This window comes from Protopterus annectens, chromosome 10.part0 (genome assembly GCF_019279795.1).
Source record: "Protopterus annectens isolate FY-2018-M chromosome 10.part0, PAN1.0, whole genome shotgun sequence".
NCBI classification, from domain to species: Eukaryota; Metazoa; Chordata; order Ceratodontiformes; family Protopteridae; genus Protopterus; species Protopterus annectens.
Window position 1 is genome coordinate 674,118,337 of NC_056744.1, and position 16,356 is coordinate 674,134,692.

Consider the following 16,356-nt stretch of genomic DNA (forward strand, 5'->3'; position numbering starts at 1 on the left):
ATAGCTGAAGAAATGTGATGTTTTCCAATTATAATGTGCTGAATCTGTTATAATTAAAGCCAGTCAGCTGCCTCAGCATTTTATGTTCTAGTAAGTTCATAAAAAAATTTCAATTAATTGTCATCTAACCTGTTGACGGAGAAAAAGCAACCCTTGTTTTTTAATGGATAATCAAAGTTTCTAGGCTCAGAAAACCAAGTCCTTGTTTTTTTTTTCTTACAATTCATATTCAACAGAATATTATTTGTGTTCATATCATAACCAAATATTTAGTAAGATGCAATGATTCCAAAATTGTTTGTTGAACCATATAGCACAAAACGTATATAAGCTGATGTGGTGTGTTTGGTTCTTGTATTCTCTAGGTATTAAGCTAATAAAAATTGTAGACTTTTAGTATTAGGCTATGGCACATTTTGAAGTAAGTGGAGATATTGATGGATTATTAACATGCATAGTTTTGCATCATGCTATTTATGAAGGTTATAGCCAAAGCAAAAATGTGTAAAAATGAAAGTTAATGGATTGTCTAAGTGTTAGTTAGACTTGTTTCTTCTATTTTCCTTTATGGAAGCCTGAGAGTATGTCTTAGTATCAGACATATTTTGTTTTATCATCTTGCATATGGTGTTTTCATAATTCAGAAGATTTATGCCATAAGAAATTTTAGCATTTTTTTTGTTCATTTCTTAAATTTGTATTTTGTACAGTTTTAAATAAGTACCTCATTGAGCATACAGAATTTGGGTAGCATTGTCATTTTAAATCTATGTAAGGGGGTATTTCAAGATGTTATTACCGTAGTTCTACTAATGCTTTACTGTATGGGACTACGAGCACCATAACAAAAACAATCCCTGTTTAATTCTCCTTATACTTTTTGTAAGGAAAATATTCTGTTTCAGTGGACATAATGGAATTATTCATGATTTTTATTATAGAGTTTATTGTATGCGTTATACAAATGAGATTTAAAGACTGCATTTCTATACATGATTTTAATCTTTTTGTTAAAGTAGCTGTAAAAAATGTTTTCAACCTTCAGAATGCATTTATCTTTCCAAGGAATAAGAAAAACACTTGTGATGCTATGTTTCCAGATTGTAGAGGTTACTAAAGAATTACATTAATGCATGGAGTATTGGTTTTAAAGTTGCAAGTGGACTTGATGTAAGTACTCTGAAAATCTTTTGATCTATACCCATAACTTTATTTAACAGAGGTTTGTTTATGGTACAGTCAGTTCAAGTTGTGAGCTCAAGGCGTTTAATGTAGCCATTTCCTTGTACCGAAGAAAACCCAGAACACTGCTTGTTTGAAAGATCTTATCTGTTCATCTGTTCATTAGTTGTATTGGAGACTACCATTCTATGATACTGATATAAAAGCTTGAAAAGCAGTTAAGGGTTCAGTAGTATCTATATCCTTTATAATTTTCATTGGATTGTAGAAGCACTTGATTTGGGGTTGTGAGTTTTTTGTTTATTGTGTTTGCTAAGTTTTTATATTCCTGTGATGACAATGAATTTTTGGAGTTTGAACTTTTTTTGTGCCAGTGCTGTTATATGATTAACCAATATTTGAGCTCTTAACTGTAATTATCTTTAGAAAATTGCTGAAAATGGTTTTGCTGTTTTGTTTCTGATTATAAACTACTTTAATACCTTATTTGTTGTCAATTGGTTGTTCTGTTCACTAACCCTACAATTTATCTATTGATCTCTAAGTTTTAGTGACTTTCCTTATAAAACCTATAAGGTGATTCAAGGATGAGGCTGTGTCATCTTGACTCTAGAAACCTACATTCTTGCTGTCTTTTCTGACCTATTATTCACTTTGCAGAGTCTGCCTTAGCTCTACCAGTCAATTACTTCAATCTTTGTACCAAATGAACAGTACATACTGGACTTTTGCATTGTGGTCTGTCTAGGATTTAGTAGTTTATATTTCACTCTTCTACAGTATGAATATAACCCTGCCCAAAACAGGCTAATAATTCTTTCCTGAAACTGAGTGTTAAGAATCTGTTTATCTTACATGTTACTAAATATATGTATGCTGTACCACAGCATCTCTACTTTGTGATATGCAGACAGCTAATTTGTTTCCTACCTATTGGCCTCCTACCCTTTTTTTCTTTTTTATATGTTCAGTTTCCAACCAGTTCAATCCTGCTGACATATTGTTTGACTCTTCTATCTTTGGTTAAATCTGCTTTATCATTAAGTTGTAGCTGCTGGCATATCAAGAGCAAATCTATCCTACCTGAAAGAGTGGGAGCTCTTTTTCTTTTTTCAGTAATCTGCCAGAACTGTCATAATCTCTTCTTCTGATAATATTCTCAGAGTCCTGTTCCTACTCTTAAAAAATCTGCTTCCTGCCTCAGGTGTTTTTTTTTTTTCTGGTATGCACATCTCATGATGTCGTCATCAAGCCAGCCATGATTTTCTTCCAGTCTCCCACACCACAGTTGCTAATAAATGTCCCTCACTTCTGGCGCAACCTGCCAATAAGCCTGCAACTGTAAATGAGTAAGGGCATCATTTAGAGCTATTAGCTACTGTCAAGTATTTTGCATATCATGCAATGTTAAAATTCATGCAGGTTACCTCCAGCTAGGTACTACTGTGAAGAACAGTTTCTCTTCTCCCAGATTAGTCAATAAACCTTTCACTTTCCTTTCCCACTCATCTGCCCTTATATTTCTAGAACTAGAAATGCCCTATTTATTAAGCTCAGAATCAGGTCTATTTCGTTCAGCCTAATGTACGCTGCTGGCCAACGGTTTCTAGTGACTATTTCTGCATTATAACTGTATGTAGTTAGTTAGTAAACCTCAACATTCTGTGATTGTGACCTCATTAGATAAATTGAAGAATAATATCAGCAGTAAAATGGTGGGAACTAGCTGTTTTGCCATTTTTGTCCATTCCATTTATTAGAATCTCTCTGTTTGAGGCTAATTGGAGTCCAATATCTCTACCTAGTTTTATTCATCTGATAACTTTTTTTTTATTAAACCATAAATGATCCCATTTCATTTTATGTCTTTAGCCATTTATTTGGTAGTGATTAGTTTCTGACAAAGTTGCCCCTGCAATATCAGCATTAGCACCTTCACTTTGTCTATTTTCTGTGCCTGCTTATGATTGCCAAATCAGAGAGCTACAAACTGCATAATCTTTAACTCTATTTTTCCTGCGTGAAAAAATTACATGGAGCTGCTTACTGCTTGGTGTGATGGATTTGCAATGCTCTTATGACACTCAGTCTTGCTGGCTAGATTCTGCTAAAATTCAAAGTCTGATTATATTTGCATTCACAGTCTATTGCATACAGAAACTTGCAGAATATACACTGATGAGAGAATATACTTTGCAGCACTTGTCTTTAAGAGCAGTAACCAATAACTTTTATAATAAATAAAACTGGACAAACGTTGCAGCTTAAAAGTACTGTTCCAACTTTACTTCTCATATAGTACAGATGATGTGAGAGATATAACATTTACCTTGGGACTTGTGTCCCTACCAAACCTCTCTCACAACTGGATTTATACAGCTCTTTATATACAGTTTTTGAACATATTTTGGAGAATTGCTTATCCTGTAGAAACAATACTAAACTTCCTTGTTTAACAATGTCTTGTAAGAGACCAGCTTTTCTGACAGTGTGAATATCCTGTAACAGTGTCCTGATGTCCATGTAGAAAAACATATTTTGAGGAAACACATTGTCCTGTATTCTATTTGAATCTGTGTATAGAAACATGTGTTCTTATGTCAATGCTGATAAGCATATCCTGTTTTTTATGAAGAAAAACATATTTTTGAGAAAACACATTGTCAGAGATCAACTTTTCTGACAGTGTGAACATCCTGTATTTTATTTGGATCTTTGTATCTGTTCTTATGTCATATCCTGTTTTTCCATGCTGAAAAACATGTCATTGTTCTTTAAAAGCAGATTTTGCATTTTTGTTCTTGCATAACATCCTATTTTGAGTCTGTAAGGGAAGAATGTCCATTCAGCAGATTCCTTTTCCAAGCCATGGTCATTTAGTATGACTGCTGATCACATATTACTTAAACTTTGTTTCTGCATTTAAGCAAGCCTTTTCTTTCAGCATATTTACAACATAATTAATTTCAGATTAATTTCAGATTTATATTCATAAAATCTAACAATTCCCTCTGTTTTTAAACATACTCAAAACATTTTATATAGAAAACACAAGAAACAAACCTTTAGTTTGATACAACAAATCAAAATGCAATTTTACATAGTTAATACAATGATATTAAAGTATTATTACCAAAACTGAATGTATTTAACAACTTTTTCTTTTGCAGACCATTCTGTGAAAATATTTTTTATCAGTTATGAGCTGTGTCTGCTTTAATGTTATTATTTTTTTTTTTTAACTTGATCAATTTATTCTTTTGCAATCATAGAATTTCATTTATGACTTAGAACTGTTTCATTAACTCTTTGCAACTGTTGAATTAACTATGAGAGACAGTAACCATGTGCTACTGCAAGCATTTATACACTGCTGAAAACACACAATTTCAATGTCATTTTAACCATAACATTGTGGTCATGTCTTTGAACTGCCCATTAACATCTTGATAAAGTACTGAACTGGGCTTAGATAATAAATATTTGAAAGCAGTTATTTTACTGTGGTAAAACCAATGATATTACAACTTGACAAATTACTTTTGAACTTATTACGATGTATCCTGTACAGTATGTATTTACACAGACTGTTTGCTATTTATGCATTTCAATCTAGTAGGTACCCTGGACCCATTTTTTATTAAATATGGTTTTCACACATATTTATTACTAGACATTAATCTCATTTGTACTGAATTCTTCTGCATTTGTACATACAATGACTATAAAGTACATTTAGTCTAATCTTACAAATTTAATAACATTAATATTAAGCAAAATCTTGGAAAATGTTTGTCTCTTTAGAAATATCTAGTGGAATTGACACCAAATGCATATGTCATGTTATTTTAAACTACATACTCAGCAATTAGAAACATTGATGCTTTTTTATACCAACATTGTTTTGCCAAAAACATATTAAAAATAGTGACCATTCTTGCTATTAGAAACATTTATGCATTTTTGCATATCTTTATTCTCTCTTGTATAGCTGTAATCAGTTTTAAGCCATCTCTTGTTTTTTTAAACCATCTCTTGTATAGCTTTACGTTTAACAGGCTGTAAATATAATTTAATTCTAAACAATACAATAATAACCATTATGATAGCTATTAACAACTTGTAAAATATCTTATCCTGTCAGGTTTAATCCAGTTTACCAGTATTTCTAATACACTAATACCTGTTTTTCCTCTCCCTAAAAGAGTATTGTCAAGAAGGAATGAGATATTTTTCCTGTAGCTTTATTTTAGACCCTTATTATTTATTTTTATGTAGCTTTATTTCAGACCCTTGTCACAGTCTGTTTATACAGTCAGTGTAAAACTGAGAAAGTGCCCCTCCCTCTTATACAGTCAGTGTAAAACTGAGAAAGTACCCCTCCCCCTGTAGTACTTCAGCACTGTTTACCTGCCCTATGCTGTGAAAATAGAATGTATGTCAGCCTAACACTATGGTTATACATTTATTTTATTAAATTATGAACTTTTGTCTGATTTGATAATTTTTCTAAAGCTTTTGCTGTTTACTACCTCTACCTCTAGTAGGTATTTGCACCCTCCTGCACAATTGATTTGAACTGTATATATACTATAGCCCATTTGCTGGCTGTACTTGATGCAACTGAGGTTTTTTTTTTTTTTTTTGTCCTTTTAGCATTTACTTGCAAACAGATTATCAGTGACATCTATGCACAATTGTGGCATTTTATTACAATTACCAAATAGTGTTGCCTGTAAACATTTTAACAATTATGTTTTAATAACAATGATGCTTTAGAAAAACTCAAGCTACTTATCTGGCAATCAGTCTTGTTTATCTTATCTTTCCAGCATTTCCTGTAACTATTCATTTAGTCTAGGAAGGTCAGAGCTCACATTTCATACTCTATAAACTATAGTTAATTCTTTTAGCATTTTTCCTTTAATGTGATTGTGATTTGCATAACTATGCATTTATACAACATAAATAGACATCATTTTACAATTACCTTACATGGATTTCAGTTTTTTTTTTTTTATTTATTTAACTATTTAACTGTCCTGCCATTAATTTTACAAAAACTGTTTGAATAATACCATCTGTGATTTTCTTTTTAAAATTCAGAATTTTAACTGTTTGGTGTTACTATATATACAATTATATAAAAATTGTAAAAAACAAAATAGATATTAGTTTAACCAACACATTTATATTTATATTATTTATATTTGCTGTTGTCTGCCTTTTGCTTTTGTGTATTGTAACAGATGTACTTTAGATGAAAAGAACACACATGCATGTCTGTCTTGTATATGTATATCTTTATACAAGCATGTCAGTCTTGTGACTTTAAATCTTTATTTTTATTAACTATTTTCATTTAATTTTTATACGCTAGTACAGTTTTGTTTACCTTTTGACTATGCTAATGAATGGCATTCATATGCTTTACTTTACTGTAGTACTGATAGATGTCTTGCTTTAACTGAATGAAAGTAAAACATTTAAGAATGATTTGTCCAGACATCAGATCCTACTATCCTACCATGTATGTTTAACCATTTTCAAAACATAAACATATTATAAAATATATTTCTTTTGCACAGATTAACTGTGTATGCAGGAAATTTCCAGTCTCTGTCCGTTCAGCTAATTTATTTCCTTTATCCTGCAACTGCTTTTGAAGAATTTCCTTATAGTCTGCTTGATATGTCTCAGGAGCCTGTTCTGCTGAATCTGAAACTCCTATGCACTTTTGAAAAGATGTATGTATAACTTGTCTAAGCTTCCTGAACTCATTATGTCTGTTTTTTAGAAGTTTACTACATTCCTTTGTAACAAAATGTACTAGGGATTCTATCAGTAACTGATTTGACTCACATGTGGTGACAGGACATAACTGTTCAACATCAGAATGTAACGGAAACACTTTACCCTTAGTTAATTCTTCAGATCTGTCTTTACAATCTATTTTTTTTGCAATATGATGCAATATTATTTTATGACATAATACACAAAATGCAGTTTTTGTTGAATCACACAATAAACATTTGTCATATTTCACATGATTTTCTTTGCGATACCAGTCAAATATTGTAATACATTTGCATAATGTCTTACTATCAACCTGCCCTAATAAGGTTTTACATTTACTAATATGCTGTGTATACCAACATAGCATTTTACTAAAGTTTGGTTTACTCCTGCATGAATTATAAATAATATCCATACTATCTAGTAATATACAACCTGTCTAGGAATACAGAAACTATATATGAATATACAAACTGTCTTAAAAATATAAAACCTCTCTTAAGAATATACAAACTGTTTTAACATCATCCACACTAAATATGTGACACAGAAAAAAGTCTTACCAGTTAGCAAGAAAACAGGTGATCAGGCTGCTATTGCAGATGGCTGGAAATTTTTCAAAGTCACTTGAGAAGCTGGGAAAGCACAACAGGCAGTGGACTGATGGGCTAGTGGATATCCCCCTTTTCTTGAAGAATTTATGGCACTGCGAATTTCTTGAACTAGTCTCACTCCGGATTGTAGACGTCTAAAAAACTTTACTACTGCAAGCTGCATAAACTGGAATACTTCTGTTCAGAATTGACACATACGTACAAATGTTAGTTACTGCAATTTAATTGAAGTGACCCTCTGCAGGGCTTACCATCACTCCTCCTGTGGTTGAATGCAGATTGTAGGTTCAAATGCAGGCTAGCTTGCCATTGAAAAAATTACATGGAGCTGCTTACTGCTTGGTGTGATGGATTTGCAATGCTCTTATGACACTCAGTCTTACTGGCTAGATTCTGCTAAAATTCAAAGTCTGATTATATTTGCATTCACAGTCTATTGCATACAGAAACTTGCAGAATATACACTGATGAGAGAATATACTTTGCAGCACTTGTCTTTAAGAGCAGTAACCAATAACTTTTATAATAAATAAAACTGGACAAACGTTGCAGCTTAAAAGTACTGTTCCAACTTTACTTCTCATATAGTACAGATGATGTGAGAGATATAACATTTACCTTGGGACTTGTGTCCCTACCAAACCTCTCTCACAACTGGATTTATACAGCTCTTTATATACAGTTTTTGAACATATTTTGGAGAATTGCTTATCCTGTAGAAACAATACTAAACTTCCTTGTTTAACAATGTCTTGTAAGAGACCAGCTTTTCTGACAGTGTGAATATCCTGTAACAGTGTCCTGATGTCCATGTAGAAAAACATATTTTTGAGGAAACACATTGTCCTGTATTCTATTTGAATCTGTGTATAGAAACATGTGTTCTTATGTCAATGCTGATAAGCATATCCTGTTTTTATGAAGAAAAACATATTTTTGAGAAAACACATTGTCAGAGATCAACTTTTCTGACAGTGTGAACATCCTGTATTTTATTTGGATCTTTGTATCTGTTCTTATGTCATATCCTGTTTTTCCATGCTGAAAAACATGTCATTGTTCTTTAAAAGCAGATTTTGCATTTTTGTTCTTGCATAACATCCTATTTTGAGTCTGTAAGGGAAGAATGTCCATTCAGCAGATTCCTTTTCCAAGCCATGGTCATTTAGTATGACTGCTGATCACATATTACTTAAACTTTGTTTCTGCATTTAAGCAAGCCTTTTCTTTCAGCATATTTACAACATAATTAATTTCAGATTAATTTCAGATTTATATTCATAAAATCTAACACTGCGCACATTTAAACTTGGCTTGGGATGCTTCTTTCTGTTTTCTTTTTCGTTTTTGTTTGCCTAAACCATAGTTCATCATCATGTTTTATTATCAGCATCTGGCATGATACTGTGAGAGCTTGATTTGTTGTAGACCCCTGTGAAAGTCAAGGCTACATTACACTTAAAGTAAAAGTGTGAGATATTTTGGGATCTACAACTGTTATCACACAGAATGCAGTTTTACTTGAAGCATTTGTTACTTGCTTATTTTACTATTTGAATTTTTCAGTTGTCGTCTATGGACACCACTATACTATTTAGTTTTTTCTCAAACTTTTGAGAGGAGTTTAGATGACCCCCAAGGCCACTGTGTAGTTCTTTTGCTTCAATTTAAAGGTAACTTGCCTTCAGATGTATTTTTGAAAGGTGATATTTATGCATTCCAATTAATGGATTAGCACTGTGAAACATTGCGAGACGTGTTTGTTTTGTGGCAAATGTAAGAAATTATTTGATCAGTTCATCATCTCTCTATTAGCTGCTCTCTGTTGCACATATCTGATTTTTTTGTATGATTACTAGTCTATGCCTACTACCTGATACCCTAATTGTTTACTTGTCTTACTGGAGCTTAGTGTGGACTACATTATTATACTTAATTTGCCTTCTGGGTCCAGGTTGTGCATGAACAGGATCTTCAGGCCAGTATACTTACCTAGTTAACAAATGTAAGATAAACAAAAACTAAGCACTGCTCTCTGCATTATATTTTGGATGTTTTTCAGTATCATTATGTCTGATGTTCATCTATTTACCTGTTTTCTTCTATGACAGTTGTTCTGGTCATTCTAGTCAGTGTTACCACTAGATGTACAGGAGTGTTTGTACATATTTGCATTCTATCTCAGTTGTTCATTATAGTCTGATTATTTTAAATTATACAACCCTTACTTTCTTTTGCACATTATTTTCTGCTGGTCCTCTTTAAAAAATATATTGAATGTGAATGTCTTCAAATAACTATGTTTATAGATTTCTCTGCTGTTTGGATTTTTTTGCCTGCTTCATTTGTTTTCAGTTCATGGTTAATTGTATAGCGATGATCTTGAATATTTCATACTTCAGATCACTGCTTTATCACCTAAGGATATTAATTGAGGTCTGCACACTGTGCATTGTGAAATGCCTGGGGTTTGGTCAGGTTATTGTCTTTGCAAGCTATTACATGAGTCATACTCTGGAATTCATCTTCCAACTTGGTGAGAAGATATCAGACATCAAGGTGGAACCTATCTCCTGGTCTGATCAGCTTCTAATCTATTTTGTTCTAGAGCTCATTTTTATTTCAATACCTGGTCATTAGTTGATGAGTGTTGGTATATGGCTAAAATTACTAATACCTCATTTTCTTCTGCTCTCCCTCAGCTACTTATGTAAACCTATGCTGGCACTCCTAGTGCACTGTTGTCTGACTATAGTAAGTCATCTCTTCCACTCTTGACTCCCTAGGTCCAGTCTTATATATGTTCTGTTCGACTTCGACCACATGAGCCAAGGTTTGGGCTTTAATTTGTCAGTCAGGTGGGGGGGTGGGGAGTTAAGGCAAAGGATGGAGCACAGATGGAGCTGTGTTGGTCTGTGGAGTGGCGAACAGGTGCAGAGGGTTAAGATTGTGAGCAGTAGTTCTTATGCTACAGGGTTTTATTTCCTCAGCATTCATTTAGCAACTGTATGACCTTTTGTGAGCCACTTAAGCAGACACTGCTTCCATTTCACCACTGAAAAGAGGCTCTGTGTCCAGTGGACCTAGTTTTTGACCATATGGCCATTTTTCTTCTTTTTCTTTTCATTATTATTGTTGCTGCTATTAAGAACAGCATGGCTATTATTTTACATTACTCATTTGAGATTTCAAATACAAATGGGAGATGTTTGAAATGGCAAACTAACCAACTATTCTCTTTTGGGTGGTTAACAGACTGTGTAAGCCAATCTGTCTAAACACAGCCAGAGAGATTTTATATCTATGCAGTGTTGAGTTAGTCACTTTTTTCTGACAAATTTGCCACTGCAAGATTAACATTTCTAATTAGTGAGATCATTGCTGCTGAGCACATTGAGATCTCTGAGTGTGTTTCCTTGACTTGATTATCAACTACATGGTTTTCATGTGCCTATTAGTGTCATCTCCCACTAGGCTAGTTTTGGTCTGTCTGGATGTAGTGGTTCCAACTATTTTTCAGATCTTGTAGTCCTCACTGAAAATTAGCATTTTCCAACTATTTGAGAACAAGTCTTAATTATTCCATTCCTCAAGAAACCTTCTCTGGACTCCAATTTTTTGACAATTTCAACTTCACGTCTAACTTAGCCTTTCTTGTGAAATTATTGAGAAGGTATTCTTTATGGAACTTGACTCATATTGAATTCTTGGATCTATACCCTTCCAGTTTCCTTTCTCATCATTGTATTGAAACTATGCACTTTAACATGGCTAATTATTGTTTTATGTCAAGTGGTCGGCATGTTTATTTTCCATTTGTCCTATTTGATCTTCGTGTGACATTTTTCACTGCTGGTTATAGTTTTTTGACTTTGCATCTTTGATTCAACTGTGACTTTTCCTCTCCTGTCTAGAATTAGTTTGCCTCCTACCAGTGCAGATATTGCAGTTTAGTGGCATCACAGCTTACTGTCTCTAGTTATTTTTGTTTTGAATATGGACTGGCACAGGGTTTAGTTCTGTATCTGTTGTTGTATGGTGTGTTTATGCTGCCCTGGGAAGTGTCATAAGAAGGAGACGATTAGTTAACGTTATAATGTTGAGAATGTTCAGCTGTATAGCTCCTTCCCACAGAAATAAATGGTGAGTGTAGACTCATACTTGAATAATTTGAAAGTTATTCATCATGGTATCTTGCATTTGGTTGAAGTGTAACACCTGCATAACTGAGGCCAGTGCTACTCTTTGATCCTTTTCTGTTCTTCCTCTGCCATCATGTCTTAGTCACTTCCCATCTCAACTACTGCAATACTGTTTACACGGGGCTTCCTAGAACTGATACGTATTGGTTGCAACTAGTGCAAAAGTCTACTTTGCATTTAGCTTTGGGTGGCCCCCATTAGCAGCACAGCACCCTTGATGTTCTTCATATTGATATTTGGGTGGCCCCATTAGCAGCACAACACCCTTGATGTTCTTCATATTGATCTTTGTGTGGCCCCATTAGCAGCACAGCACCCTTGATGTTCTTCATATTGATATTTGGGTGGCCCCATTAGCAGCACACCACCCTTGATGTTCTTCATATTGATCTTTGGGTGACCCCATTAGCAGCACAGCACCCTTGATGTTCTTCATATTGATATTTGGGTGGCTCCATTAGCAGAACAGCACCCTTGATGTTCTTCATATTGATATCTGGGTGGCCCCATTAGCAGCACAGCACCCTTGATGTTCTTCATATTGATCTTTGGGTGGCCCCCATTATCAGCACAGCACCCTTGATGTTCTTCATGTTGATCACTGCTGCAGTAGTCTTAGCTATATGGGTCATATCCTGCCAAGGATATAACAGCTGTCCAGTTTCCAAAGTTTTAGAGCACCGTCCATGCACCCAAGATGTCAAGTACCTTGAGCTGAGCTGACTAAAGGACAACTCTGTGCACAAAACCCTTCAGAGCATTACTGCTGCTGAAAATTTCAGTTCTCTGAAGCTTGCGAGGATTGATGGTCAGCTTGTGCTTACCTTAGTTGGATAGATAAGTTTTCTTTGGGGGAAAACTTCCATTTTTTTATTTTTTTCTCTTCAGGAGAGTAATTTTAAAGTTAGGAATGTTGTGTTGCCACGGACTGTCTCGAGACTGTAACATACTTTTATAAGGGACACTTGTTGTTTCTTTCTGTTTAAAAGTAGTATTAACTAACTGATCAAATATTTTCTTTGGAGAAACTGCATTTATTTTTCTACTGTTGAGCTGCCATAGTGTTTGAGAGTGCTTTTTACAGTTTTTTTTGGAAAATTGTTACTTGATTCTCCCAGAAAAGAGGCTCTATTTTCAGCTTGACATTGGAATGGATAGTCTGTCCCATGTCCAGGCCTTCTCCCATTCACAAAAAGAAAAAGTTAAGCAAACTGCCTTTGCTGCCATAGCAGGTAAGCAATTTGCCTCAGCTGCAGGTGGGTGACTCTGCTGTGGCCATTTGTTGTACCTCAGACCACTCATCTTTTGTCCCGGATCCCTCTGGTGTAGCACCTACAGCCAATATGGACAAGGGGTTAGCCACATCCCCTACAGCTGTTGGGGTTCACTCAGTTTGCAAAGGAGAACCAGTCTTGTTGGTCCTGGGAGAGGGAAATGGGAAGGTTTCTCTCTTGCATCAAAATGCTGTTCTTATCCTTGGGAGAGCACTGGCTGCCATTAGTAACACAGCTATCCCCATTTTCCTGTCAAAAAGAAACAACAGTCAAGCATGTATCTACTCCTCCTCAAATTTATTTGGATAGCAGTAGTTTACTGGGACTAGCTCAGGGTTTGATTCAGGCTACTGATCCTTCTTGTAGAGTAGTTTCTAATAAAAAATGAGGGATGCTTCCTTTCCTGAAGAGATTCAAGATTTTAAATCTGAACAGGTTGGTACAGGGATGGATTCAGGCTTTTGTCCTCAGATTTCTGATTCAGACTCCGAGGAGAGCTCACCTTCTGATTTTTACTATGAGAGTGCCTCTTTCTCTGAGACTATTGTTAGAATGCTCCAGTGTTTTCAGTGGGATAACAGGAATGTTTCTCAGTCCTTCAGAAAATAATATGAGCTGTTTCAGAAGGATTTTCCAGAACCTACACCCATTCCTCCTGTCCTGTCTGCTTTAATGGATGCATGTCTTACTGCCTGCAATTTTCTGACGGTTAGCAGGCTGTCCCTAAAAAGGCAGCTAGGATGTATAAAGTTCCTCAGTGTCTTTTAAATTTTCATACACTATTGCAAACCCTGACCCAGTAGCTATAACCTTAGTTGACTCTTCTGCTGCTAAGCACTTAGTTAATTCCAATCCCACTCTTTGTACAAAGGATGGGAAACATATTGATAGGTATAGGAAGAAAGTCTATACATCTGCAGCTTTGATTTTTCAGAATTTTAAATTGTCAGGGTCATATGTTAAAGTTTATTCTGACATATTTTGCAAGTCTGTGAAATATTTTATTTGCAGTTTCTTCTTGTGAAGAAAAATCTGATTAAATAACTTAGCTTCTTCTGTTACACAGGTCACTGCACATTGCTTGCAGTATATGTACGACTCTGTTACTACTGGCACTGTATTAAGGAGGTTTGCTTGGTTGTGTTGTCACAATCTCCTAGATAATGTAAAAAAATGAGATTTTAAATTCTCCATTGGATAGAGATGGATAAAGATTTAGTGTTTGGCCTAGGGTTGCCAGATGTCCCTATTTGAGTGGGACTATCCCGTGATCAGCAGCCCGATCCCGAGTCCCGCATTGCCAGTTAAAATCCTGCTGAAACAGCCTCCACTTTGTATTTTTTTTTTTTTTTTGATTGGCCCATATGCTGGTATACGAGCCAATCTAAAAATCGCAAAACGGAGCCACTTCTGTTTAATGTGGAACTGCCTGATGTTTTGCATTGAACAGAAGAGGGTCCGCTGTGCGATTTTTTGATTGCTCGTATACCGGCATAAAGGCCAATCAAAAATCATCAAACATGGAGCTACTTGTGTTTAATGCGGAACTGCCTCATGTTCCACATTAAAGACCTTTTTTTTGGTCCTCACTTAGTGTGAAAGACCTTTTTTTTTGGTCCCTACCTATCATGTAACAAAACTTTGGACCCTCTGTGGTGATCAAAACATGTGATGAAAGGGGCAAGCTGATCCAGGGAATCTCTATGATTTGTTAGCCCTCATTTTCTAAATTGTCCAATGGATTTTCTTTTTCCTCATCCAATTTTGGCAAACAAGAGAGAGAGAGAGAGAGAAACAGAGAGAAAAGTGTATATAATTGAATTAAATGTAATCATACGATATTCACAATTTAATTTTTCATATGCATGTGTTTGTTTTATTCATGCATGTTGAATGGCTACTTTCTTTGCAGAAGAAAGTACCATCAGGGCCTAATACCTGTCATACTGCAAAGTAGTTCATCTTGCTCTTTTCCTATAAACCACCTGTAGGAGTAGGAGCAGCTTTGCAATCAGAGGTCCATAATAATTTATCTCACTCACAGGAAAGCATGACATTCTGTATTTTACTGTCTAGCAAATAAAATGCTTTATTTGTGTAGTCATTTTTTTATGACTTTAAATTACATCATTTGTTTACATTTATCTTTTTTGTTTGACAGGACCTGTTCATGGTGCTTGGAGCTGTTGGACACCATGGTCGCAGTGCCAGTCAGGAGTTAGCAGTCGAAATAGAAAATGTGATAATCCTCCTTCTAGAGATGGTGGAAGATCATGTGTTGGGAAGAGTGTTCAGAGCAAGCCTTGTTAATATAAAATTTCCTTTTGCCTTTTACTGTGTAAACTTGAGGTCATTGTACTATTGCTCGTTAATTATCAACATTGTTACGCTGTCTGAACATAGGCCTGGTACTGATTCTTCACTTAATAAAGTACTAAAGCAAATTTCATACAGAATCGGCTTGATTCTTCAATATATCCTCAGTTTAGGAAGGAGGTATAAAATAACACTCCTGAATGCTAGAATGAATTGCTAAAAAATGAACTTGATTATCCTTTTTTATGAAAACATTTATTAAATTTTGCATAAAAAAGCACATGAGTATGTACATATAAAATTGCATATACAGGTGGAAACAGAGACAGACAAATATACACATATACACACAATTTTATATATAATATATATATATATATATATATATATATATATATATATATATATATATATATATATATGGGTCTAGGACACATGCTCGACTAGCATATGTCCGAATCACAAAACATCGAACACACATACATGAAAGCGCTTAACATCAAAAAGCGCTTCTGTGTATGTGTAGTTCAAAAAAAAAAAAAACTACGTTTCTGCAGGGGGGCTTTGCCCCCTGCACCCCCATACCCCCTACTTTATTATTTTCACTCCAAGATCGCACTACAGTGGTGAAAAGGGAATTTTCCCTTACCCGCACTGTAGTCCGATCTATGAAACAGGCACACATACACGGAAGCACTTGTTGATGTTAAACGCTTTCGTGTATGTGTGTTCAATGTTTTGCGATTCGGACATATGCTAGTCGAGCATGTGTCCTGATCCTATATATATATATATATATATATATATATATATATATATATATATATATATATATGGTTCTACCTCACATAAACGAAACACCAAAACACCGACAACGCAATAACCGAAACCACATAACCGACAGTACAAAAACACGAAATCCCACATGCCCGACAACGAAATAACCGACGGTACACAAACACGAAACCTCAT

General features: G+C 34.8%; 1 protein-coding gene across 1 annotated transcript in view; it reads left to right on the top strand.

The window, feature by feature from the left end:
* C8A (complement C8 alpha chain) overlaps positions 1–15,517 on the top strand; it is a 597,456-nt gene extending 581,939 nt beyond the window's left edge. The window contains exon 11 of the mRNA XM_044085514.1: positions 15,230–15,517. Coding sequence (XP_043941449.1) covers positions 15,230–15,378 — 149 coding nt within the window. The 3' untranslated portion in view covers positions 15,379–15,517. The remainder of the gene's footprint in view (positions 1–15,229) is intronic.
* Positions 15,518–16,356: the final 839 nt, after the last annotated feature.